Raw genomic sequence first — 26,692 nt, 5'->3', positions numbered from 1 at the left:
TCAGGAGGGGAGACAAGACTTTTTTATCTTGCTGGTTTTCAGCTGACTTGGACAGTATGTGCTTTCCTCCTGAACTCTTGTAATCTTTCACTGGAAGAAAAAGAACAGTCTGTAACATAAGCTATTTGTCCTTCATTTTTACTGCTTTAGGTCAGAACAGCAGTGCTGGGAAATTAAAGACACTGTTTGGTGCCCTGGATATAATGACCAAAACCAAGTGTGCATTCCAGCTCATCAGGAAGGAGCTCATGGCAGAGAGTGAACAGGTAAGCCCAGTGGTGTGGTACCTCCTCCCTCCTTGAATTACTTGCAGTAATTGCTGATGTCTGCCTGTCCCTTGCTGGCAATTTGAGCCCCTATTTCCCACATTTACCACTCAGCTCACCTGCAGGTGGGGTTTTCTGACTCATTGCCTGTGTTTAAATGGTGGAGGGCAGTGAAATGGTTTTTATCACCTCTCTCCTTGCAGATAAGCAAAGACAAAAGTCCTGCTGAGAGTGTGGCACCAAGTGATTCCTCTGTGGGCCTTAACAAAGAAGAGGTCTTGAAACTGCTCAGTATCTTTGAGTCCAGAATGTCCTTCCTTCTGCTCCAGTCCATCAAACTCTTAACTTCAAGCAAAAAGAAGCTTGGGTAAGTTGGGCCTTGGTACCTGTGTGTCAGTGTGATTGTCATCCACAAATCCAGACTAACCAGGTACTCTTAAGTTTAAGGAAATGTGATTATTTATTCCCTTATGGAGATGACCTTTCTATGTAGAGAAGGAGATGAGATATGCCTTGATCATATCAATTTTGAGTGTTTTCTTGGGTTTGTGTGTAACTGAGGGAGTGGCCAAGAAACATCTTTACTGAGTGTGAAGCTTTTTTCTCTCTCCTCTTTTCTCATACCAGTCCAGGACTGAGCGAGGACCAAAAGTCAGACTTGAATGGCTGTATTCAAAAAGGACACTGTTAGTTTGTAAATGTGGTCTGAAATGCACAAAGCAGACACCACAGAACATTTGATAAAGCATCAATGGCTCATGATGCTCATCCTTTAGAGCATATAAATCCTGTGTTTGCCATAGGTATAAATTCACACACCAGACAGTTTAACTGACATGAATTTGCTGCACACTTCTCATGGTGTTTTATTTTAATCAAACTTTGTCCAGGGAATGAGGAGCAGTGTGTGGTGTCCTTTGTCCTAACTGAGGCTGGGCTGCATGTGTGACAGAGCACCTGCTGTGTGCTGCTGATCCTTGGCTGTATCTTGGTTTGGCAAGCAGAAACTTGAGAATAAACGTGGGCACATCAGCAGTGCTGGGAGACAGAGAGGGAGCTGAAGCTGTTTCTGGTGTTATATAAAGTTATGAAAATGTGGCATTAAATTTAGAGGACTCCTTTAGGCTTGGAGGTTGGGTTCACAGTTCTTGGGAATGAAGTGCTGCTGATGCAAGAGGTGTTTGGCTAAAAGTAAAGTGTGAAGTGAATTCATTGTGCACAGTCTGCTGATAGTGGGAGCCTGGTAAATAGAACAGGAGGAGATCACAGCCTGTGTGTGTCCTCAGCTGTGCTTCAGGCAGTGTTGGGTGCTGTCACCTGCTGAAAACGAGCTCCCACAAGGTGGCAATCTGAGTATGGGAAATGCAGAGGCCTGAGGGGTAATTTGTGTGTCACTGAGCAGATGTCTCAGGTAAGGGAGTAAATTTGTTTAGTTCTGTTGTCTCACAGCAGGGGCAAGTGTTGTAAAACAAAGCACTCCTCATTTTGTGGTTTGTGGGGTTTCCCCCCCACGTTTACTTTGTCCTCCTTGTCTCTTGAGTGGGGTTTTGTACTGAAGGCTCCACACACTGAACGTGTTACAGTTTCTGTTAAAATATGTTCAGCTTCTCCACACTTCGAGGCCAAGCTCAAAACTACCTTTCATTTAACCTTTCTAGGGCCTTCTGCACATCCTCTGTGCTTTTCCTCCCTTCTGCTTTGCAGAAGATAAGGTCTGTCTTCTGCCTTAATAATGGGCTGAAAAGGGAGGAAATTGGAGCTCACAAATGCTGCTCCAGGGTCTCAGGTGCAGGGAACAGGAGAACACGAGGGCAAATTAATGTTTGATAGCAAAACTTGCAGACTGGCACTAAAACTGGATGAAATGAGAGTTTTGCCCTCGAAGTGAAACGCATGAGCAGAACAGGACTCGGCTGTGCAGATCAGAGGGGAAAGCAATTCCAAGTAGTACTTTATTCTGGGAATTCTTGTAACTTATCCCAGAAATACTTTGCATTTCAGTGGCTTTTTATTGACTACCTGTTCTGTATAATAAATGAACCTGTCTGGTTTCTGCCAAGTGGGTGATGAATTTAATTTGCTTCAACGTTTCTCAGTCATTCCTGAAGCACTGGCAATTAACCTGACTGCTGCCTGTGCATTTTATTTATATTGTATAATATTTATTTGTATTTTATGCTCCTTCCTGCAGTATGAATAGAGGGCTCATTTGTATTTTATGCTCCTTCCTGCAGTGTGAGCAGAGGGCTCTGACTGCAGTGCTGTGAGACAGCAGGAAATGGGGCGAGCTGAGCAAACAGGAGATTCCACAACCCCAGCAGGGATGCTCATCAATGCTGTCATTTAATAATAAATTTCATAGCCTGCAGAATAAAGTATCGTGGCCAGGTAAACAGTTTACACTCTCTGCTTGCTTTGTAGGGGCACGAATGAAGAGGAAGTGGCTCTGAAGACAAACAAGCAGGTGTATTCCCTGCTGCTCCGTGCCACGGCCAACAAGGGGCTGACGCTGCTGGAGCGCACGGAGCTGCTGCTGGGGCTGCTGGCCCAGCTGGATCCCGGCCCCGAGGGCAGCCAGTGACTGCCCTGCACAGGGCCTGGGGGCACTAGGCTGCTCCCATGGGATGTCTGCATTCCCTGGGATTTGTTGGGAAAGCACAGAGGCCTGTTGAAGCTGAGGAAACTCGCCTTGTTCGGCTCGCGGCGTTTCTTTGTTTGAAATGCCCGGTTGGAGCTGTGGGTATAAATGTTACTGTTCTTCACCATGGAGAGATTAATGATGTTCTCTTGGAGGCTTTGCAGTGCTGTCCATGTCTTGCATAAAAATGTAACCTCTCAGCTGCTCTGGGTTGGTGTTTAAGGGAATGTATTTTGCAGGCAGGGCTGTGTTGGAACACTCCCACTGCTCCTGGCAGCCCAGGGAGGTTCTGTGGATGCACTACTCTAATTCCAGTGAGGATCCTGCACAAAAATGTTGTGCCTTTCTACCTTTGATGGGACTTTTGCAAATTTATCAGCCATCTCTGGGATTTTGTTTTGGAAAGTGAATGGTTTCAGCTGTGTTGGAATTGATCAAGAATAGTATTATCTTTTTCAGACTTGAAACTGTGAATAAATGAGAGGATATTTTTAAATAAAAAATTATTTATTAAATAAAAACTCATCAGTCTGCCTTTTCTTGGTTATGACCCTCAACAGGTACCAGAACTGTGCAGCAAATGAGGGTTCCTCTGTTATTCCAGGAGCCTTGGCACTTTGCTAACAACACAAAGCATCATTTTTTCAGGAGGATTATAACTGAGTATATTATGATTTAAATCTATGAATCCCTTGGCATTAGAGCGTTAGTGCTAAATAGGATTATTTTTCCCCTTTCACAGATAAACAATTAAAGCATAAACCACATCCAGAACACAACTCCAACACCATTATTCACTTTGATAAGCCAGTTTATTTCCCTGTTAATAATTCCTCCTTTGCAGGAACAGAAAGCCAAATTTTTGAGGCCTTGCACTGCAAGGATATTGAGGGGCAGCAGCTGCCCTGACAGTGCAAATTCACTACAACAACTCTCCACTGAGAATCCACAATCATCATTTTCATACAAATATTTGTAAAGCACAACAACAAACAAGTTTACAAAAGGAAATACTTCATTGAAATGTGTTTTTTCACAAAAGAGGTGCATGTAAAAGTGATTATACAGAGGAATTAAAACCTGCCCGGTGTGCTGGGAGATACCTGAGGTGATGGGAGGAACTGATCTCAGTGTGCAGGGTTCACAGTTTTCAAGGATAAGATGCTCCCATTCCCATGAGGAAAGGGGAAGAGCTGGATGCTTTAAGAGATGCTGGACAGATTCCACAGTTGTAGATATTTCAGTGCAACCTTCTCACACCAGTCCCGACAAGAGTGTTGTATGTTCCTGAGAAAACACTTCCTTGCAGGACACCAGCTGTGCCAGGTGGAAGCCCGTCCCAGAGCCCGGTGCCCGCCCTGTGCTCAGGTGGGTGAGGAGCAGCCGTGGCCCTGCAGGGCTCTGTGGATGGCAGCAGCGAGATCCTGCGGCGTGGGGGTCTCTGCAGTGCAGCTCACGGGGAGCCCCGCGGCCTCCAGGGCCTCGGCCGTGGTGGGACCGATGGCAGCGAACTGCAATGGCAGAGAACTGCAGTGACAGCACTGCCAGTGACAGCACTGCCAGTGACAGCATTGCCAGTGACAGTAAACTGCAATGGCAACATTCCAGTGACAGCACTGCCAGTGACAGCACTGCCAGTGACAGTAAACTGCAATGGCAACATTCCAGTGACAGCACTGCCAGTGACAGCACTGCCAGTGACAGCAAACTGCAATGGCAGCGTTCCAGTGACAGTGGGCAGGGACAGCCCAGATGTCTGTCCCTTCCAGCCCAGCTCAGGTGTGTGTCCCTTCCAGCCCAGCCCAGCCCAGCTCAGGTGTGTGTCCCTTCTAGCCCAGCCCAGCCCAGCCCAGCTCAGGTGTGTCCCTTCCAGCCCAGCCCAGCCCAGGTGTGACCCTTCCAGCCCAGCCCAGCTCAGGTGTGACCCGCCCAGCCCAGCCCAGCCCAGCTCAGGTGTGTCCCTTCCAGCCCAGCCCAGCCCAGCCCAGGTGTGACCCTTCCAGCCCAGCCCAGCTCAGGTGTGTCTCTTCCAGCCCAGCCCAGCCCAGGTGTGACCCTTCCAGCCCAGCCCAGCCCAGGTGTGACCCTTCCAGCCCAGCCCAGCTCAGGTGTGTCCCTTCCAGCCCAGCTCAAGTGTGTGTCCCTTCCAGCCCAGCCCAGGTGTGACCCTTCCAGCCCAGCCCAGCCCAGCTCAGCTCAGGTGTGTGTCCCTTCCAGCCCAGCCCAGCTCAGGTGTGTGTCCCTTCCAGCCCAGCCCAGCCCAGCTCAGGTGTGTGTCCCTTCCAGCCCAGCCCAGCTCAGGTGTGTGTCCCTTCCAGCCCAGCCCAGCCCAGCTCAGGTGTGTGTCCCTTCCAGTGATTCACTCACACACCTGAGCTCCCTGAACAGCACTGACAGTTCAGGTGGAGGATTCTCAGTGCTGAAAACCAGCCCTCAGCTGAGGTACTTGAAATTACTTAGGGATGATTAATATTTATCCCTTCATTACAAACATTTAAAGCTCTTAGTCCCTCAGAACAGCCACAGTGAGAGGAATATTAATCAGCTTCAGCCTGGCTCAAGTGAGAGCTCCACGTGCCTTCCCATCATCCAGAGGGAATAAAGTCTGTCCCAGTGGAGATGGGCTGAGCTGGCTGGGGAATAACATTCTGGGTGGAAACAATTACTATTTAAAAAAAAAAATACAGGCTTTCAGCTGATCCAACCAAGGCCAGGTTGGACAGGGCTTGGAGCAACCTGGGCTAGTGGGAGGTGTCCCTGTCCATGGAGAGGGTGGGACTGGGGGGGGCTTTAAGGTCCCTTCCCACCCAAACCTGTGTGTGGTTCTATATAATAACACTTGTATTTGCTATGATCTGGGAGAAATAAACACTAACAAAAGAGAAAAATAGGGTTTGCAATGGTTGCAGCAGCTTTCCTATCTCCCATTTGCCCACTCCAGCTTACACCCTACTGTAGAGGATACCTTGATGTGGTTGATCATATCCCCTGAAAGCTTCTGGATGTGCTGGAGGCAGAATTTGACACCAGATGGGCTGAAGAACACGACACTTGCCGGGATTCCCTGAGAGAAAGGAAGCAGAGGTTGGCACAGAACCTCCCTGTTCCAGCAGTGTGTCAGTGCCTCATCACACAAATCCTTCAGCTGCCTCCATGTGGCTGGGAAGGGCTTTCCTGGATGAAGGGCAGAATGGAGCCAGCAGAATGGGAAAGCCAACCTGCCAAAGACCATCCCACCATGGAATGCTGAAAGTCAGGAGTGACTGTAACCAAATACTTTGTCCTGGTGATGAATGTACTGAAAGTGTTTTGGAGTCCATTCTCCTGCTTAGCAACAAAACTCAGCAAGTTATTTCCTCAATCCATTCCCATCTCCCTCCATTCTCCATTTTCCACCTCACGGGCTTTTCTCCAAGTTCTCTCTGTCCTGAGATGCTCTGGCAAAGACAAGGTGATGCCTCAGAACTGCAGACACCTGGGAGGGCTTTCACTCAGAATAATCCAAATTAAGATTGCAGCAGGAATCTGCTGTGGCCAAATAAAACTGCCACATTCTCTCCCAAGCTCAGCTGCCAGGCTGGGACAGCTGGGGTTGTCCAGCTGGAAGGCTCCAGGGAGATCTCAGAGACCTTCCAGTGCCTAAAGGGGCTCCAGGGAGATCTCAGAGACCTTCCAGTGCCTAAAGGGGCTCCAGGAGAGCTGGAGAGGGACTGGGTACAAGGCATGGAGGGACAGGACACAGGGAATGGCTTCCCACTGCCAGAGGGCAGGGATAGATGGGATATTGGGAAGGAATTCCTAGCTGGGAGGGTGGGCAGGCCCTGGCACAGGTGGCCAGAGAAGCTGTGGCTGCCCCATCCCTGGGAGTGTCCCAGGCCAGGTTGGACAGGGCTTGGAGCAGCCTGGGCTGGTGGGAGGTGTCCCTGCCTGTGGCAGATGAGCTTTAAGGTTCCTTCCAACCCAAACCATTCCATGATTCTGTGATTCTATAATTCTGTGATGGAGGCTCCTACAAATGGAAAAATTTAGAAATCCAATCTTGAAAAATTAAATTATTATTGTGCAATGCACTGCTCCCTAAAGACCTTTACCAGATGCTTTAAAAGAGGAAAGCATTAATTCCAGCAAACTTATCTCAACACACTTGTCAACAGCATGTCAGTGGGAATTCTAACACTTAAAATGAGATCATTAATGCATCCACAGGCTGGATAATCAGGGAAGGACACACCATGGAGGGCAGATTGCTGCTAGATTGTGTTCTGTGATGCCCAGCACGGGTGTCCAGTGTGATTCAGTCCCTCCACTGTCCTCTCACTACATCAGTGCCCATCCAGTACCTGCTGGGAGAAGTGGGTGCTCAGAGCCTGCTGCAGATCTGGATGTGGGGTGGTCTGATACACAGTGAGGCCTTCCAGGGGCACCCCTGCAATCAGGACACACAGTGCAATCAAACAGGGGGTCATTAATTCCATTATCTCAGTTAAACACTCACAACACACTGACTGCCCTGAAGTGCACCATTTCAGGCTGAGGAGATGAAACTTCAGTGCAGGCTCTGCATGTCCCATATCTTGGGCAAACCTCCCCCTGTGCAGGCTCTGCATGTCCCAGGGCTTGGGCAAACATCCCCCTGTGCAGGCTCTGCATGTCCCAGGGCTTGGGCAAACCTCCCCCTGTGCAGGCTCTGCATGTCCCAGAGCTGTGGGCAAACATCCCCCTGTGCAGGTTGTGCATGTCCCATATCTTGGGCAAACCTCCCCCTGTGCAGGCTCTGCATGTCCCAGAGCTTGGGCAAACATCCCCCTGGGCAGGCTCTGCATGTCCCAGAGCTTGGGCAAACATCCCCCTGTGCAGGCTCTGCATGTCCCATATCTTGGGCAAACCTCCCCCTGTGCAGGCTCTGCATGTCCCATATCTTGGGCAAACATCCCCCTGTGCAGGCTCTGCATGTCCCAGAGCTGTGGACAAACATCCCCCTGGGCAGGCTCTGCATGTCCCAGAGCTGTGCAGGCTCTGCATGTCCCAGAGCTGTGCAGGCTCTGCATGTCCCAGGGCTTGGGCAAACATCCCCCTGTGCAGGCTCTGCATGTCCCATATCTTGGGCAAACATCCCCCTGTGCAGGCTCTGCATGTCCCAGAGCTTGGGCAAACATCCCCCTGTGCAGGCTCTGCATGTCCCAGAGCTGTGGACAAACATCCCCCTTTCCCAGGGCTCTCTCCCACCCTCCAACCTGCAGCCAAATTAACAGCAAGGTCCATTTTTACTTATTTAAATTTGCCCCCCAAGCTTTAGGTGCAGCTTTTCTCATAACTGAGTAATTAAAATGGGCCTCTGGAGAAGCCCAACCTTTCTCTCTGAGCACTGTAGGAAGGACTTCTCTTTTCAGGGCTCCACAAGGGAAAAGAAGAGCTGAGGAATTCGGTGTCTCTCCTGCAAACAGACCAGCAAGAACTTTAATTAGCTGAGGTCTTTAATAAAGGGTGAACATGATACACTGAATACATCCTAAAGGTATCAAATGCTGATGTATCAAAGGCTTCCCCAGACACAGCTCTAAGGGAGCTCAAACACCTGCAGTGCAGCTGCAGCCCCAGTTCAGAGGCTACTGAGCATGTCCAGGAAAAATATTCCACAGCTGGAATATGAACACTGTGGCTAAAAAGATGTCACCAAAGATAAACTGCATTTCTATTCCCCCTGCCCCTCCACAAAGGGATTTATCTCCTCCTCCTCCTCCTCCTCTACACAATCTGCCTCAATTTTATATTTAAATCTCAGTCCCACTCAGGATATGACGGGTCTCTCTCTACAAAAGGATATTCAGGCAGACAAGGAAGAGGACAGAAGATTTTTTCTGCTGAAAAGTTTCAATCTATCTGCAATTCCATTTTCTTACTTCCCCAAAGGAAAATGATTCTGGTTTCACTGCTGGGGGGAAGTGAATATCCTCCCTGGCTTCTGTCAAATTAGGAATTTCACAGCAGACTTTTGCCCAGTTTGCCTTTTCTGTGAGTGACAAAATCAGAGAAAATGTCAAGATTTAATTCTATGGAGCTGCTACAGCTTTGCCTTCAGCTCTCAGAAGAAATGGGAGCTCCTCACACAGGGTTTTATCACTAATTGAGATTTGTTAATCCATGTTGAAGACACCATTACACCAGTAAAAGAAATGCTTTGAAGTGCTGGAAGGAGATGTTTGGGTTCTGTAGCATCAGAGACTCCTCAGGGATCAAAAATAAAGGGCAGCACAGGGAAAATCCAATGGGAAGACCCTCAGAGGGGTCAGCAGGGACACCCCTGAGTGTGTGAGGAGAAAACACTGATGTGCTGGGCAGAAATCACAGCAAGGAAGAACAAACCTGGCTCAGAATGCCAGAAAGGCTTTAAAATAAGATGAAATATAAATATCTCACCATCAGTTCTCCTGCAACTCCTGTCAGGTAATTGAAATATCAAAGTGACACCTGCAAAGAAACCCTGACCCTTTTGGGCTTTCCCTGTCTGTGTTCACAAAGCACAGAGAAATTCCTCAGCAGGCCTGACCAGCACAACAAGAATTGCTATTCCCTACAATGCTACACCCCAATAAAACTAAAACAACATTTGCCTGGGAAAGAGGAAAGCCTGGCCAGTTCCAGAGTGAATTCCTTCATTTCCCAAGGCACAAAAGGGGAACAACAAAACATCTCCTTATTTCAGATTTTCCTTTTATTCTGACAACAAATTCTAATGGTATAAAAAATTCAGAGCTGTTCTTTTCATTTAGTTATTTATGCCTGAACAAAAATGAGTATATACATAGTAGGGGACATGAAATAATTGAATTTGTCCTTCTGAGTTGACACAAATCCACTGAGAGCACATAAATAAGCAGAGTCCCACAAATCCCCCAGGAGGATTATTTGTATCAACAAGAGTCTCCAATGACTGAAATTCACTGTTTGGGTGAGTTTTTTCACATTCCTACAACAGAACAAACAGGTTATTTCTCTTGTTTTCCTTCTCAAAATAAATCCCTGCACCTGCCAAGTGGCAAACGTGGATTCATTGCCAGAAGGAGATTTTCTAGCACCAAAAAAATCAGTTAAACCTCTCTTTGCTTTAATGTATCTCTGGAGAGTTGAGTGGGTTGTTCTTCACTTATGGCATTTTTGTGTTGAAAGGATCATTTTTAATTTTCAGAATTTATTATTTAATCTTGTGTTGGCAACTATCACCTTTATCATTAAATACTCCTCAGAGTCAAAATAGTTTATTTTCCAGTGAATTAGAGAACACTGTGCCCATGAAAAGCAACATTTTCCAGCTACAATCCTATTTTACTTTACCTGTAAATCTCTGCTACTGCTCAGAATTTGCTGATCAACTCTCTGGTGTCTGTACAAAAACACAGCCCCTTTTTTCACATCCACTCAAAAACTTTCCAGCCCCTAAGCCTAAAAATGTCTTGTTACTATTGGCAATTTTAACAAATTACAGTAAAAGTAGAAGAGAGAGTGGATTAATGAGACAATTTTAACAAATTACAGTGAAAACAGAAGAGGGAGTGGATTAATGAGACAATTTTAACAAATTACAGTGAAAACAGAAGAGGGAGGGGATTAATGAGACTTAAAAAATTGTACAATAATCTGATAAAGATCAGCACTCCAGATTTAATTATAATAAGTGATTAAAACTTAAAGCATCACTTGAGCCTCTCCTCTGGTGCTGGTTCCTCTGAAGCCACGTGTGAATTCTGAGGGAAGGCACCAGCATTTAAATCTTAGGATTGAGCAGCAATTTCCAGAGCTGAGAGTTCTGATTTCCCAGTAAAAACAAACCCTGCCCATGGCTCATATCATATTATTAATCAGAGAGTCTGAGCTGTCCCTGCATTAACATCTTGTGTGTGTATCTGGGGTATTTTTAGTGTCTCAGTCCCCACCAGAGGCTCCCACAGCTCCCACACAGGAGGTGCCTCCCTGGGAACTCCTCCTTAACTCCAGGAAATTCTGAAACAATGGGAGGTGCTTTAGTTGAACTGAACCCCAAGACTTTATCCACTTACTTGAGCAAATATATTCAGCCAGTTTTTCAGCATTTCCACACTTTTCTCCTTGGGGGGTGAGGCCAATTTCTTCCACTGTAACCAAAAGGGGCAGAGAAAACCACTGAAAACAGTGAGAACGATTCAGACTGACCCAGGAAGAGGGGCTGGAAGGGACACCCAGCTGGATCCAAGCACACAAACACAGTCTCAGTCCAAATTCCTTTCCAAAGGGAATGGAAAATCCACAGCAAATTAAGAACAAAGGGGTGATTTTATTCTTTTGACCAATTCTTTAGAGCAGAGACCATCACTCTGCAGTAAAAGGAGCACAAGTCCAGAAGGCAGAACTTTCCTGGAGCATGGAGAGTTCCAATGTGGATAAAATCCTCTTGTCTTCCAAATTATCCATTATAAAACTCACTCGTGTTTTTCTGAGCACCCCTGAACAGCTCCTGATTCTCCCAAAATTGTACTTACAAGGCAGATTTCTCTGTTTCTAAACCCACCTTACCTAAAGAGGCTGTAGCTTTTCCTACCACATAGGTGGGTTTCATATTCCACATTTGCTGCAGAGATTTTGACCAGGCTGAAAAACATTAAATTACATTAAATTAAATTAATTAAATTAAATTAAAATAAAATAAATTAAAATAAATTAAATAAAATTAAATTAAAATAAATTAAATAAAATTAAATTAAAATAAATTAAATAAATTAAATTAAATTAAAGCACATGGCCATAAACTATGAATGCTAAATGGTTTATTGACTTCTTTTTAACCCACAAATACAGGAAGATAATAATAACAAATTCTCCCACTACATATTGAAGCACTGGATGCAGAAAATGGAATTTTAATGTAATTTTTCACTGTGTAACCAGCAGTCTACAACAGGTTTTTAAAAGCTCAGTTTGAGCAAACAGCTCTTGGCTGCTTTTGTTAAGCAGCATTTTCAATGCACACTTTGCCCCATGGAACTTGCAATGTCCACTTATATTTTGGAATTAAAGACTTACCAGAAGTCACAGGGAAAAAAGGGAGATTTAGACATAGAAAGTGCTGCTTTAAATTGAGCATTTTTAGGCAAAACATCAAATATAATATTCTATGACAACAAATCAAAGGGTAAAAAATCTACATCCATCCACTACAGAACTGTATAAAACAACCCTTATACAAGAAAAATTATAGAAGTGATTATATTTTAAACATACACCAAAAATAAGTTGTCAGCTCTGAAATAAAATGTACCCAGGACCAAAATAAAGTTACTGTGAAATGATTTTCCTCCCTCAGGCAGAGAGTGGGTTATAAATTCCTGCTCCTGGTTCCAGCAAACCTGATCCCTGTGCCCAAAATCCTAATGGGGTAAAAAATCAGACTCACCAAGTCTTGTTCTGGCTGGTCTTAAAAGAGAAATACAAACTACAGTAATAGAAATAACAATCAGAGGAAACTATTCTAAGGAAAAATAAAGATTTGGATTTATGGCCTTTGAGAGGAACTCAAATAGGAATTAAAAAGAGGAATTAAAGACTCGTTGATTGAAATATGTATTTGAGCAGCTCCTAATCAAGATTAGGGATGAATTGTACAAAAAAAGATTATATTTGCCCCCAAATCCTGACCCATTGTCCTCTCAGGGTTTGCAGAAGCTCCAGGGCAGGAATTATCACTCACCACAAGAATTTGGGAAAGTTTACAAGGATGTGACAGATCACTGTGATGGGAGTTTTGTATTTAAAGGATTCTCACTCACAGCTGATCTGTTGGCTTTTATGTATCACCAATTCTTCACCATTTCTTAGCCAATAATCAATTCACTGGAGGATTTATTTTATTCAGGACAGAGAAATCTCTGTTTCTGTAACATTTCATGTGAATTATGCAGGCACAGAAATAGTGCCTGGTGTTTATAAGTTGATTTCCTCTTGAAGGAAGGGAAATAGTGAGTAAATCAGGCCCTGCAGCAAAATATTCCTTATCTATGAAACAACCACAAGTGGAAAAACTCTCACTAATTAGGAATTTGCACCAAAACCTCTTTCCTTTCATTTGTAAGTGTGAAAACCCCAACCCTGAAAAGCTCAATCAGCCCTCCAGGATGCCCCAAACCTCTGAGATAGAACTTGTTTTAAAAAATCATGTTCCAAATACCTGCTGGTGGGTGAAATCAAATGCAGGAAAACACAAATGTCACAAGACACTGAACAGAAAGAGCAGGGAATATAAATATGCATCACCTTCTTTTTTACTGTTCTCCTTTAAACATATTTTGATGGCCTCTAATGCTCTTGGGCTGGTGAAAATGAGGCCTCCATAGCACTCTGGGTGAGAAAGCTGTTTGTGAATTTAAGAAGTGAACAAAAAAATAATCAGTTAATTAACAGAAAAATTAGGGAGATTCATTATTTATTACCTTGTGAAGAGCTTCAATAAATGCCTGAAATGCCCCAATGAAGTGCCTGACTCTGGTCCATCAACTGAAATGTGAATTTTTTCTGACCAGTTTAATTCTTTAAGAAGGAGAGAAGATCCCTGATGTTGTACAGACACTGGACTGTGCTGTACACAATGTTTTATTATCTATTATTTTATTTACCCAGCTAAAAAAAGTCCCACAAAGGGTATGATTTAATCAAGGTAACACACAGGATCTTGGCAAACCCTGCTGGGAATAAACCAAGTGAAATAATTTCAAACCTACCTTTTCAAACAAGCTTTCAAGAGATAAGAATTCAAAAGACAGGACTGGGATCAGCGTTGCTTGAAGGTTGTACAACCCTAATTCCTGTCAAGAAAAAGGTTTGCAGCTCTTGAAAGGGGTTCCAAAAAGCAGTTTTGTCCTTTTGCAAGGAGTTGACTAAGTCAGCACAAGTATTTATTCTACTAAAGCAAAATAAAAAGGTATTTTATTTCCTTTTAGTGGTAAATCTGGTTTGGTTTGGTAGTTATTTAGTGTTAAAACACACTGTTGAATAAAGAGCTGTGGAACTGAGGCCTCCTGCAAATACTCCTGTACTTCTCTGACAGTCTGTAAACACATTTATTCTATAAATATATATTTATACTATAAATAAATATAAATATAATATATAATTATATATATAATATATAATAGTATATATAATTATATATAATATATATTATATATTATATTATATATAATAATATATATATAACATATATTATATAATATATATAATATATAATATATATTATAATATATAACATAATATATAATATAATATATAATATAATATATATTATATATAATATATATTATATATATTATATATTATATATTATATATATTATATAATTATGTAATTATTATATAATTATATATATTATATATAATTATATATAATTATATATAATATATATAATATAATTATAAATATATATAATGTATAATATATATTATATTATATATAATAATATATAATATATTATATAATATATAATATAATATATAATATAATATATATTATATATAATATATATTATGTATTATATATTATATATTATATAATTATATGATTACTATATAATTATATAATATAATTACAAATATACATAATTATATAATATAATTACAAATATATATAATATACAATATATAATATATATAATATATATTATATATTATATATATGATATATATTATATATAAAATATACATTATATTATATATTATATATTATATTATATATTATAATATATATTATATATATGATATATAATTATATATATAATATAATTATAAATATATTCTATAAATATATTTATTCTATAAATTTATATTTATACATTTATACAATTATAGTTCTTCTAAAGCAGTAATTCCTCTAGGACAGAAATTCTTCAATAGAGCTGCACGGAGTGCCCTGGGCTGGTGATCACAGTAGGGTTGGATCAAGATGTGGTGGATTCTCACTCAGTGCCACATCCATGGAATGGATTGGGTTGGAAAAGACCTCCCAGATCATCATCAAGTCCAATCCTTGGTCCAACCCCACTGTGATCACCAGTAGGGTTGGATCACAGTGATCACAGTAGGGTTGGATCAAGATGTGGTGGATTTTCACTCAGTGCCACATCCATGGAATGGATTGGGTTGGAAAAGACCTCTGAGATCATCAATTCCAACCCTTGATCCAACTCCAGTCCCTTTACCAGATCGTGCCATGTCCAACCTCAGTTGAAAAACCTCCAGGGATGGGGAATTCACCCCCTGAAACATTTACATTCATCTGATACTGTTATTTAATAGTGATGTGACCCATTTGTTGAGTTTAAAAAGTTTAGTTTACTCACTTTAATGTATGGATCTGGTCCTGAATCTTTGGGGTCCTTCAGCAGCAGAACCTTCATGGTTCAGCAGAGCCCTGAAACACAGGAATGGGTTTGTCTCAGTCAGACCCAGAGGGTGTTTTGCTCAGCCCCCAAAGGACTGGGGTGCTCCCCACACAATGAGTAAGCACTTCTGGGCATTCTCTGGGCAGCAAAACCCACCCTGATAAAGCCAAACCCCAACATCTGCCTTCAGATAACACTGCTCAGTGAAGAGGCTCCAAAAAGGCATCAAGAACACACTGAGAGAGGGTTTTGGGGCAGCAGGAGCAGCCCCTCCAATGCCATCAAATTCTGCACTGTAATCAACTACCTACAGAAAGTTATTTATTCCATTTATTTCCACGCTGGTTTTCACCCTCTGCTCGTCAGAATAAGCGTGAAGAGATAATGATTTGATGCATTGTGGGGGCTCAGCCTTTTCAAAAGGGAAAACAGTGTTGCAAAATGTTTTTTAAAAAATACAATTCCAGCCCTTCCCGGACCGAGCCCAGCCCGGACCGATCCCAGCCCTTCCCGGACCGATCCCTTCCCTTCCCGGACCGATCCGAGCCCGAACCGAGCCCTTTCCTTCCTGAACTGATCCCTTCCCTTCCCGGACCGATCCCTTCCCGGACCGATCCCAGCCCAGACCGATCCCAGCCCGGACCGGACCGATCCCAGCCCGGACCGATCCCAGCTCTTCCCGAACCGATCCCAGCCCGGACCGATCCCAGCTCTTCCCGGACCGATCCCAGCCCGGACCGATCCCTTCCCGGACCGATCCCAGCCCGGACCGATCCCAACTCTTCCCGAACCGATCCCAGCCCGGACCGATCCCAGCTCTTCCCGGACCGATCCCAGCCCGAACCGATCCCAACTCTTCCCGAACCGATCCCAGCCCGGACCGATCCCTTCCCAGCCCGGACCGATCCCAGCCCGGACCGATCCCGGCCCTTCCCGAACCGATCCCAGCCTGGATCGATCCCTTCCCTTCCCGAACCGATCCCAGCCCGGACCGATCCCAGCCCGGACCGATCCCTTCCCTTCCCGAACCGATCCCAGCCCGGGCCGATCCCGGCCCTTCCCGGACCGATCCCTTCCCTTCCCGGACCGATCCCAGCCCGGACCGATCCCGGCCCTTCCCGGACCGATCCCAGCTCTTCCCGAACCGATCCCAGCCCGGACCGATCCCAGCCCTTCCCGCACCGATTCCTGCTGTACTCGGAACGATTCCTGCCGGGACCGATTCCGGCCGTACCGGAGGAAGTGACGGCGCGGCCCGGGCAGCACATCCTGCCGTGCGGGGACAGGGCCGGGCCGGGTCATCTCAGCGCGCTCCCCGCCCTCTCTGTCGCGACATACCGTGACAGGCGGTGCCGCCCGGCCGCGCCTGCGCCCCGCGGGCCATGGCCACGCCGGCAAAGCGCCGGGCACCCAGCGGGGCCCAGGGCCGGGCACCCAGCGAGCCGGGCGGGCCCGAGGGGTCCGGGGAATCTGAGGGGTCTGAGGAATCCCGGAGCTCCGAGGGGTCGGACGGGTCGGACTCGGAGGAGCCGATCGATGAGGTGAGCGGGAGCCGGGAGGGGCCGGGGTGTTCCTGAGGGGGTTTGTCTTGGGAGAGTGTTCAGGAGGGTGTCTGGGGAATGTCTGGGGGGATGCTCGGGGGGGAATGTTGGTGAGGGGGTTTGGGGGAATGTTCGGGAGGGGGTTTGTCCGGGAGGTGCCTGGGAAGGTGTTCAGGAGGGTGTCGAGAATGTCTGGGGGGACGTTCCTGAGGGAGTTTGTTTGGGGGAGTGTTCAGGGAGGGGGTTTGGGAGGGTATTTAGGAGAATGTTTGGAAGGGGTTTGTTTGGGAGGGGATTTGTTCAGGAGGGTGCTTGGGAAGGTGTTCAGGATATCTGGAGAATGAGGAGATGTTCTCGAGGGTGTTTATTTGGAGGACTGTTCAGGGGAGCTGTTGGTGAGGGTGTTTGGGGGAATGTTTGAGAGGGAGGTTGTTGGAAAGGGTGTCTGGAGAATGTCTGGGGGACGTTCCTGAGGGAGTTTGTTTGGGGGAGTGTTGGGGGGGGGGGTTGTTCGGGAGGGGGTTCGTTTTGGGGGGGGGTTCGTTTTGGGGGGGGGGTTCGTTTTGGGGGGGGGGTTCGTTTTGGGGGGGGGTTCGTTTTGGGGGGGAGGTTTGTTCGGGAGGGGGTTTGTTCCGGAGGTGCTTGGGAAGGTGTTCAGGAGGGTGTCTGGAGGGACGTTCCTGAGGGAGTTTGTTTGGGGGAGTGTTTAGGGAGCGGGAGTGTTTAGGGAGGGGGTTTGTTTCGGGAGGGGGGTTTGTTTCGGGAGGGGGGTTTGTTTCGGGAGGGGGGTTTGTTTAGGGAGGGTGGTTTGTTTAGGGAGGGGGGTTTGTTTAGGGAGGGGGGTTTGTTTGGGACGTGCTTATTTAGGAGGGTTCTTGGGAAGGTGTTTGGGTGGATGCCTGGAGGGTATTTTGAGGGGCTGTTTGGGGGGATGTTCCTGGACGTTTGTTTTGGGGAGGGTTGTCTGGGGGGTTGTTTTGAAGGTGTTTGGGAGAATATTTTGGAGGGGGTTTGTTTGGGAGACTGTTTGTTCCGGAGGGTGCTTGGGAAGGTGTTCAGGAGCGTGTCTGGAGAATGGGGGGATGTTCCCTAGGGAATGTCCAGGGGAGCTGCTCGTGAGGGACTTTGGGAGAATGTTTGTGAGGGGGATTTCTTTGGGAAGAGGTTTGCGAGGAGGTTTGTTCAGGAGAGTGCTGGGAAGGTGTTCAGAAGGATTTCTGGAGAATGTCTGGGGGGATTCCAGGGGGATGTTCCTGAGGGGGGGTTGTTTTGGGGGCTGTTCAGGGGGGGCTGTTTGTGAGGGTGTCTGGGGGGACGTTCCTGAGGGAGTTTGTTTGGTGGGGAGTGTTCAGGGAGGGGATTTGGGAGGGGGTTGGCTTGGGAGGGGATTTGTTCAGGAGGGTGGTTGGGAAGGTGTTTGGGGGGGTGTTCCTGAAGGAGTTTCTTTGGGGGAGCTTGGCCGTGGCACTGAGTGCCATGATCTGGTAAAGGGACTGGAGTTGGCCCAAGGGTTGGACTTGATGATCTCGGAGGGCTTTTCCAACCCAATCTATTCTATGGATGTGGCACTGAGAATCCACCACGTCTTGATCCAACCACATCTTGATCCAACCCCACTGTGATCACCAGCCCAGGGCACAGAGTGCCCTGGGCTGGTGATCACAGTGGGGTTGGATCAAGGGTTGGACTTGCTGATCTCAGAGGTCTCTTCCAACCCAATCTATTCTATGATTCTACTGCAAGATGGTAATAAGTTCCCTATTTGGTATTTGCCATTACTTGTCTTCAAGAGTAGCTTTGTTTTTAAAGAGGTTCTTGCCAAGTGTGTTTGATATTCTCTATTTTTCTTTTTCACAGGAAGTGAATATTGAATTCGAGGCACATTCCATATCAGACAATGACTATAATGGGATAAAGAAGTTACTCCAACAGGTACTTTCACTACTTGTTGGCTGGGTTGATGAATGATATCCAAAGAATTACACAAAGACATCAGTTCACATTCTCTGCATTGATTTATAGTTTTATTGTTCTTCAGCTGGGGGGATCAAACAGGTACAGCCATGTGTGAACATGTGTCTCCTGAGCCATGGTTTCAAGGAGCTGAAGGCTCTTCTGCCTCTGTTAATTGCTGCCCAGGAAACCTCAGTCAGTGTTAATCAGCTTCCTGGAGGATTGTTTTGTTTGATACATCAGAGCCTTTAAAAAGCAGACAAACAAGTGATGTGTCTGTTCAAGGGGGCAGCTCCAAGTCTTTCTTTGGCTGTTCCTGTTTTATGCCTGTGCTCAGGAAGGGACCTTAAAGACCATCCAGTCACACCTTCCACTGTCCCAGGGTGCTCCAAGCCCTGTCCAGCCTGACCTTGGACACTTCCAGGGATGGGGCAGCCACAGCTTCCAGATCATACCAAGCTCCAGAGCAAACCAGGTGTGGAAATGCCAGTGTGTGAAGGGTCCAGGAGAAAGCACTTCAAGAACCTGATTTTTTGTTTTTACATTATTATATTGAAGGAAGTTAAATAAACCCCCCACTAAATAGGAATTAAAAATGGAACAGAGTACTCCAGAACAACTTAGAGACATTACTGACTTTATTTTCTACCTGGTGGCCCATGGGATGCCATCAGTGCCTAAAACTGAATACTTGTTTCCTGTTTTCCAGCTGTTTCTAAAAGCTCCTGTTAACACTGCTGAATTAACTGATATATTAATACAGCAGAACCATATTGGAAGTATTATCAAGGTAAGGCAGAATTTATGTCTGTAAATAAAGTACAGTACTTTATATGTTGAAGGGACATAATTTCTCTATTCCAGAAGGGGATGCTGTCTGTGTTATTTGTGTCTTGGTTTTTTTGCTTTGAGAGTAATTCTTCTATGGGAGCTGAAATTCTCCTTGCCTACTTTCAACCAAGGAAGGAATTTGGTTTGTTATTTGTTTCTGTTTACACATGCAAGTCTTTTCACTCTCTGAATTTTGATGTAGTAGAGGAAGAATGCTGGAAATGCTGTGGGGAGGTTTGTTACCATCCCCAGAAGAAACAGGACCTTGTGACATTCCTGCACTCTCAGGAGGTGCAGGGGACCAGAAATACCCAGTGTGCAGGTTCTTTTTCTGCAGAGTTCTTTGGGCATAGGGAGGGATCCCAGAACGAATCCTGAACAAGTTCTGCTGGCTGAAGAAGCTGCTCAATATTGTGTAATGTTGAAGCTGTCATGGCCACATTGCTCTCAAACCCAAACAAGGTGCCCCCATGGCACAGCTGTGCTCTTGTACCATTGCTAGACATTCTTTTTGCCCTGTGCCAGCAGCTTTTCCATCCAGGTTTAATGTGGTCCTTCTCCTCCAGCTGAATGACCTCCCAATTCTTTCCCTGGATTTTTTTATTGTGGGCTTTTGTTGAGCTCTTTGTCCCACTCTCTGTCAAGACTTTATTGCTCTGTGGTTTTTAAGACATTGCAGTTTACTTCCCTGCTTTAGAAACTGCAGAAAATTGCCAGACATTGCCATCCCTTGGACTGAGATGCTCCTTATTAAATGTGAGCTATCAAATTTTAGTGCCTCTCAACAGCCTCTGCTGCAGAAGATGCATGGCCTGGCTCTGTATGAAGCTGGCTCTGAGAACACCAAGGTGTTCAGTGAAGCAGCACCAGAACTGGCACTTTGTGTTGGTGCAGATCACCTGGATGGTTGTTGTCTGCTCAGCATCTCCTGGGACCACAAACAGCTTTTGCTCCAGAGTGGATGTGGAATGTCAGTCTGAGTTGTTGCTTTTTCTTTCCTTCAATAGCAAGCAGAAGTGCAGGAGGACAGCAGTGATGATGAGGAAGATGATGATGAAGTCTTTGGTTTTATAAGCTGCCTGAACTTAACTGAAAGGAAGGTTTGTATTCCTCATTAAGGTTTGGTCAGTGATAAATGAGGCTGCATCCTGCAGGATCAGGAATTCCAGTGTGGAGGATCACAGCTGGAAAGGCTGCACATTATTTAGCTTTGCTTTGCATTCCAGTGACTTGCTGAAGGTCAGACATAAAGCAAAGATCTTGTTAAAGGCACTCAGCAATAGGACAAGGGGACACGATGGGCTCAAGCTCTGCCAGGGGAAATTGCAGTTGGAGAGCAGAAAGAAATTCTTTGCAGAGAGAGTGCTCAGGGATTGGAATGGGCTGCCCAGAGAGGGGGTGGATTCCCCATCCCTGGAGGTTTTTCAGCTGAGCTTGGCCGTGGCACTGAGTGCCATGATCTGGTAAAGGGACTGGAGTTGGACCAAGGGTTGGACCTGATGATCTCAGAGGTCTCTTCCATCCCAACTGGTGAAGGGACTGGAGCACAAGTGCTGTGGGGAGAGGCTGAGGGAGCTGGGGGTGTTCAGCCTGGAGAAGAGGAGGCTCAGAGGTGACCTCAGCACTGTCTGGAACTGCCTGAAGGGAAGTTCTGGCCAGGTGGGAGTTGGTCTCTTCTCCCAGGCACTCAGCAATAGGACAAGGGGGCACGATGGGCTCAAGCTCTGCCAGGGGAAATTGAAGTTGGAGATCATAAAAAACTTCTTTGCAGAGAGAGTGCTCAGGCATTGGAATGGGCTGCCCAGAGAGGGGGTGGATTCCCCATCCCTGGAGGTTTTTCAACTGAGCTTGGCCATGGCACTGAGTGCCATGATCTGGTAAAGGGACTGGAGTTGGCCCAAGGGTTGGACTTGATGATCTCGGAGGGCTTTTCCAACACAATCCATTCTATAATTCTATGATTCTGTGAAAGCTACATCTAGTAATTCAGGGTAACTGAGCTGTCAGTCTCTTGTATTCCTGCACCCTGATCTCCCCCAGTCTGGAGCTGCTGTGGTGGTGCAGCTCCTCTCTGTGTTCCCATCAGTCCCACCCTCTGTTTGCACTCAGGTGATTCCCGAGAAACTGGTTGGAGCTTTGGAGGCTGCTCCAGGGGATTGCCACTGCAGGAAACCCCCTGGAAGTTCACAGTCAGGGTTTGCTTGTGTAAATAGCAGTTCTGCAAAGTAAAGGAAACACCCCTTCTGATTGCAGGGCACGGAGTGTGCTGAACAAATCAAAGAGCTGGTTCTGAGCCGGTGTGAGCAGAGCTGTGACCAGCGTGTGCTTGAACAGCTGAGCAAACTGCTGAGTGACAGTTCCAAGCCTGTGGGGCTCATCCTGAGCGAGAGGTTCATCAATGTCCCACCCCAGATTGCTCTGCCCATGCACCAGCAGCTCCAGTAAGTTTTGGGAGGGGGTTCATTGCATGATGTTGTCACGTTTTTTCAGAAATCTTATGTGTATAGAACTCTGTTAAAAGAGGTGGTACTGTAAGACATAAACAGAACAAATTGGGTTTATCTCACATAAGTTCTTTAGCTAATTTTTCATTTTTTTAAAATATCTTTAGGCTTTTCAAACTCTTTATACTTTAAAACAGAGGATACAATTTAAGAATATGTGCTGTTCTACTACAGAAATAACTGTGTGTAGTTTATATTTATCTGTATTTAGTTAATCTTTGTGTTGCAGATTATTTCTATATTGATCTGGGAAAATTTAAAAATAAAGGCTTTTTATAGGATGCTGATAAGGAGCAACTTGGATGTTTCTGAGCAGGTTCTGGCTCTGGAAAGGAGGATTTGGATTGAGGGACAGGCTCATTTAGGCAATAAAACAGACCTTTAAGGAATGACTGGATTTGTAAGGTAGGGTTGGTCAGGAAGGTTTTTAGAGAAAGAAATGATGTGCTTAAAGGCTTAACCTTGAGGGCACCACTAATCCAGCACTTGGCACAGCTCCAATTCAGGGCTCAGCTCCTTCTCCTGAAGGTTTTGGAGCATTGCACTGACAACATGTTTAACACAAGGGTGGGCAGGTGTGTTTCCAGTTGTAATTCCTCACAGAAGGTGATACTGTGATGTATTTTTAAGGAAGGTTTCACTGAGAATCACTGCACAGACTTTACCATGAACAAAATTCTGGAAAAAAAAGGGTTATCTTGGGAGGTGTGGAAAGACATCAATATTCTTATTGTTTTAAAGTGCTAATACTGTATTTATGTACTAGAAATGCATGTGCAAATTTAGTTTTTGAGACACTCCTAAAAGAATAGGCTGCAATATAAGTATCCTTTCTATACTAATACACTACAAGGCTTATTATGTGCTTGTTTAGGATTTAAATTGTGTGTGTAAATGTATTTTTACATGTGTAAACATTTATTTATCTTAGGAAAGAGCTGACTGAGGCACAGAGAACAAACAAACCTTGTGGGAAGTGCCACTATTACCTTCTTATCAGCAAGACCTTTACAGAAGCCACAAAGAGCAATTCTAAGAGGAGGGAAGGGAGAAATCAGCAGAAGGAGGAATTGATGTTTGCAAATGCAGAGGAAGAATTCTTTCATGAGGTAACACCCCTGATATTTCGAATTTAAAATGTTACTTTTTCTTTGCATATCAGCAAAAAAAAGGTGTTTTACCTTAAATTTAAGGGCAGCTTTTAAAAAGGTATGATCACAACTCTCTTTAAATTAAATCCAGGGGGGGTTGGAGTAGTGTTTAGAAATGAGCAATCAAGCTTTTTTTGTGTATTGACTTATCTCTTTCTTTCTGGTTTCCTGTTACTTTTTAAAAATGCTCAGAATAAAAAACTTCTCAAGATCAAAACAAGTACCTCCCATTTCCCTTTTCTCTCTCTGTTCTACTCAGGGCAAGTATATTAATAAAAAGTGCTTAAAAGCTAAAATGAAAATATTACTTCCTATTTCCTAAGGCAACCTGGCTACACATTCTGCTCCCAAGCCAGATCCAGTGAGGCAAAGATGCAGGAAATTCAATTAAAAATGTCCTTTGAAATGCAAAGTATTTTTCACTGTTCTTTTTTTTTTAATTTTTAAAAGCTTTAAAAATACTATTCCACAGTATTACTGATGTGCCAAGAGACCATTATTTTTCATTTCTGGCTGTGCCTACAGGATAAAGTACTTGCACTTGCACCATGTTAATGGCCAAGTTCCCTGTGTGTGATCATTCATGTCTCTCTGTTGGAGGCTGTGGTAGGGCTGTAATTCCATTTCTTGGGAAGACAGGGGGAATTCATTGTTAGATGTAGGGAATGTTGCAGCCTCAATGCAGCAACAAGGTGTTCCCCAGGGGTCTGTTGGGTCCAGTCCTGTTTAACATCTTTATTGATGATTTAGATGAGGGGATTGAGTCCATCAGCAGCAAATTTGCTGATGACACCAAGTTGGGAGGGAGTGTCGACCTGCTGGAAGGCAGGAGGGCTCTGCAGAGGGATCTGGAGAGACTGGAGAGATGGGCTGGTTGCAATGGGATGGAGTTCAACAAGGCCAAGTGCAGGTCCTGCCCTTTGGCCACCCCAAGCCCTGCAGCGCTCCAGGCTGGGCACAGAGTGGCTGGAGAGCAGCCAGGCAGAGGGACCTGGGGGGACTGAGGGACAGGAAGCTCAACAGGAGCCACCAGTGTGCCCAGGTGGCCAAGAAGGCCAAGGGGATCCTGGCCTGGATCCAAACTAGCGTGGCCAGCAGGCCCAGGGCAGTGACCCTTCCCCTGGACTCTGCCTTGGGGAGGCCACACCTTGAGTGTTGTGTTCAGTTCTGGGCCCCTCAGTTGAGGCAAGAGATTGAGGGGCTGGAGCGGGGCCAGAGAAGAGCAACGAGGCTGGAGAAGGGACTGGAGCACAAGTGCTGTGGGGAGAGGCTGAGGGAGCTGGGGGTGTTCAGCCTGGAGAAGAGGAGGCTCAGAGGTGACCTCAGCACTGTCTGGAACTGCCTGAAGGGAAGTTCTGGCCAGGTGGGGGTTGGTCTCTTCTCCCAGGCACTCAGCAATAGGACAAGGGGGCACGATGGGCTCAAGCTCTGCCAGGGGAAATTGAAGTTGGAGAGCAGAAAAAACTTCTTTGCAGAGAGAGTGCTCAGGGATTGGAATGGGCTGCCCAGAGAGGGGGTGGATTCCGCATTCCTGGAGGTTTTTAAGGTGAGCTTGGCCGTGGCACTGAGTGCCATGATCTGGTAAAGGGACTGGAGTTGGACCAAGGGTTGGACTTGATGATCTTGGAGGTCTTTTCCAACCCAATTGGTTCTATGATTCTAAGGTGGGAATTTTCTTTTTGTGTTGCTGCCACAGCAGCTGAGCCAGCTGAGCTGAGCTTTGTGTACACAACGTGGAAAAGCTGACAGGGAGCAGCCTGTGCTGCCCATGTGGTGCCACATTCCAGAAGGGCTGCTCTGTGTTCCTCTGCTTTGTTGTTTTGACTGGCATTTTAAAGGCTAATTGTGGGCTTTCGACGAAATTGCAATCCTTTGCAGCTCAAGTGGGCAGACTCAAACTGAACATGCTTTTCTTTTTTCAGCAGTCTTTCCAGTGTTCAAAAAAATCATTTTAAACATTGTGGAGGGTGTTAGATGAAGTGGTCTCTGCACTTAATAATGTGTATGTGTTAAATTAGTGTTGGAGTGAGTACCCCCCCTGCTCACACTGAGGGTTTATTAGATTGCCATAAAATGGTATCGAATGTGGTGAGGCCAACACTTGCAGCCACATAAAACAGGGAGAAGCCTTTTTGCACTTGGCAGCTCCCTCTGCTTTCCTCTGCTCCTTAAAATTATAACCAGGAAATCCATTATAACCAGGCTTGGAACTGATGAAAGGTTTAGAGCTTCCATTGCTCAAATTGTTCTCGAGCAAATCCCCTCGTTGAATGTGGTGGTTCTTCCAAAATTAAATTTACAGCCTTGATTTAATGGAAAGGAAACCCAAAAGGAGACTGTGTTTTAACTTTCCCTGCAAAGGGAGGGAGGTGGGTGAGTTTTTCTATGAAATGGTTCAGCTCATACTTCTTAATCTGACTTGTGGGAGAACTACATAGACTTGCTGGCTACATTTTCCTTATCCATCAGGTATTTTGTCTAGGAAAGCTAATAAAGAGGGATTTTATATGCAGTATATATATCTGTGAAAAAAAAATAATACCTGTTATAGACACCTGCCCATTTGGAGAAGTATAAATATGGTTTGCTCGTGCCCCAGGGCTGAAGGTCTCTTAAGGTCCTGATTTCCTGTCCAAACTCCCTGGTAGCTGCACAGCAACTTCCAAGGCTTGGCCTTCCTTGGTGTGGAATGAGATGCTGCCTTAACACCACCTGAAATGAGGCACAGTAAGAATGTAAAGGGGACATTGGGTTTTTTTCCCCTCCCTCTTAGGTAATTTTTCTGATTCCAAACTATAGTGATAGCAGTCATTTTAGAATTTAATATGAATTATATAATATAAAGCACAGAGTTCTAAACACTCACTAGTGGATTTTTTGTAGCTCTTTATGGTGGACCTTTCGAGATGGGAGAAAACGTGGTAATGAGCATGGCCATAATAGGTCCATTATTTTTGCTTTGTCCAGATGATGTGTTATCTTCATGCTGATTAAAAATTTTAACCTGAGTGCTTTTATTTCTGTGGTTCAGAAGGCCCTTCTGAAGTTCAACTACTCAGTGCAAGAGGAGAGCGACACCTGCTTGGGTGGCAGATGGTCCTTTGATGACGTGCCCATGAAGCCCTGGAGGACTGTTATGGTGGTTCCAGCTGATGGAATCCATGGCATTATGGAGAAACTCAAGGACTACCTCTCAGTCTGAACTCCCCTGCAAACACCAGGTTTTTATCAGGCAGCCCTGCAGAAACATGGATGTCACAATGTTTTCAGGAGACTTGCTGTTCATTCAGCAGTTTTGTGCTGCTCAGACTAAAAATAGCCAACAAATTAATATTTTTAAATATAACATCCTGTTCTACTTTGGTATCATGGTCAAGCAGTCAATAAAATCCCAGTGTCAAAAGAAAA

The 26,692-nt window shown here is 45.3% G+C and overlaps 3 protein-coding genes across 8 annotated transcripts in view; 2 read left to right on the top strand and 1 right to left on the bottom strand.

Annotated features, from left to right (window-relative positions):
• EDRF1 (erythroid differentiation regulatory factor 1) overlaps window positions 1–3,419 on the top strand; it is a 25,943-nt gene extending 22,524 nt beyond the window's left edge. For all 3 annotated transcript variants that reach the window (XM_071564210.1, XM_071564211.1, XM_071564209.1), the window contains 3 exons: window positions 151–266; window positions 470–633; window positions 2,688–3,419. In XM_071564210.1, the coding sequence (XP_071420311.1) occupies window positions 151–266; window positions 470–633; window positions 2,688–2,847 (440 nt within the window). In that variant the 3' untranslated portion in view covers window positions 2,848–3,419. The remainder of the gene's footprint in view (window positions 1–150; window positions 267–469; window positions 634–2,687) is intronic.
• UROS (uroporphyrinogen III synthase) lies at window positions 3,399–16,663 on the bottom strand. Of its 4 annotated transcripts, none has more exons than XM_071564215.1 (10): window positions 16,487–16,659; window positions 15,263–15,333; window positions 13,650–13,733; window positions 13,186–13,282; window positions 11,452–11,526; window positions 10,959–11,033; window positions 8,255–8,338; window positions 7,245–7,330; window positions 5,870–5,968; window positions 3,399–4,415 (listed from the first exon to the last, which is right to left on the bottom strand). In XM_071564215.1, the coding sequence occupies exons 2-10, from the start codon at window positions 15,317–15,319 to the stop codon at window positions 4,269–4,271; spliced, it is 804 nt and encodes a 267-aa protein (XP_071420316.1). In that variant the 5' UTR covers window positions 15,320–15,333; window positions 16,487–16,659; the 3' UTR covers window positions 3,399–4,268. The 4 variants fall into 4 exon arrangements, with proteins under 4 accessions (XP_071420316.1, XP_071420318.1, XP_071420317.1 ...); XM_071564217.1 differs by lacking the exon at window positions 16,487–16,659 and adding an exon at window positions 15,969–15,993; XM_071564216.1 differs by lacking the exon at window positions 16,487–16,659 and adding an exon at window positions 15,616–15,954.
• On the top strand, window positions 16,547–26,692 carry BCCIP (BRCA2 and CDKN1A interacting protein). The gene is made up of 7 exons (XM_071564214.1): window positions 16,547–16,845; window positions 18,703–18,777; window positions 19,508–19,588; window positions 20,637–20,729; window positions 21,883–22,070; window positions 23,065–23,242; window positions 26,316–26,692. Exons 1-7 carry the CDS (start codon window positions 16,687–16,689, stop codon window positions 26,484–26,486), a joined length of 945 nt encoding a protein of 314 aa, XP_071420315.1. The 5' UTR covers window positions 16,547–16,686; the 3' UTR covers window positions 26,487–26,692.

This window comes from Pithys albifrons, chromosome 9 (genome assembly GCF_047495875.1).
Source record: "Pithys albifrons albifrons isolate INPA30051 chromosome 9, PitAlb_v1, whole genome shotgun sequence".
Taxonomy (NCBI): Eukaryota; Metazoa; Chordata; class Aves; order Passeriformes; family Thamnophilidae; genus Pithys; species Pithys albifrons.
This window is presented reverse-complemented; position numbering and strand designations above follow the sequence as displayed.

Bases quoted from the DNA above. Each gene is read 5' to 3' on its own strand.
- UROS (XM_071564215.1), bottom strand. From the start codon at position 15,319: ATGAAGGTTCTGCTGCTGAAGGACCCCAAAGATTCAGGACCAGATCCA. The intron at 13,734-15,262 runs GTGAGTAAACTA...TTTTCTTGACAG, and splicing joins GACCAGATCCATACATTAAA to GAATTAGGGTTGTACAACCT. The intron at 4,416-5,869 runs GTATCCTCTACA...CTGCCATTGCAG, and splicing joins ATATGATCAACCACATCAAG to TTCGCTGCCATCGGTCCCAC.
- BCCIP (XM_071564214.1), top strand. From the start codon at position 16,687: ATGGCCACGCCGGCAAAGCGCCGGGCACCCAGCGGGGCCCAGGGCCGG. The intron at 16,846-18,702 runs GTGAGCGGGAGC...TCTTTTTCACAG, and splicing joins CGGAGGAGCCGATCGATGAG to GAAGTGAATATTGAATTCGA. The intron at 19,589-20,636 runs GTAAGGCAGAAT...TTCCTTCAATAG, and splicing joins ATATTGGAAGTATTATCAAG to CAAGCAGAAGTGCAGGAGGA.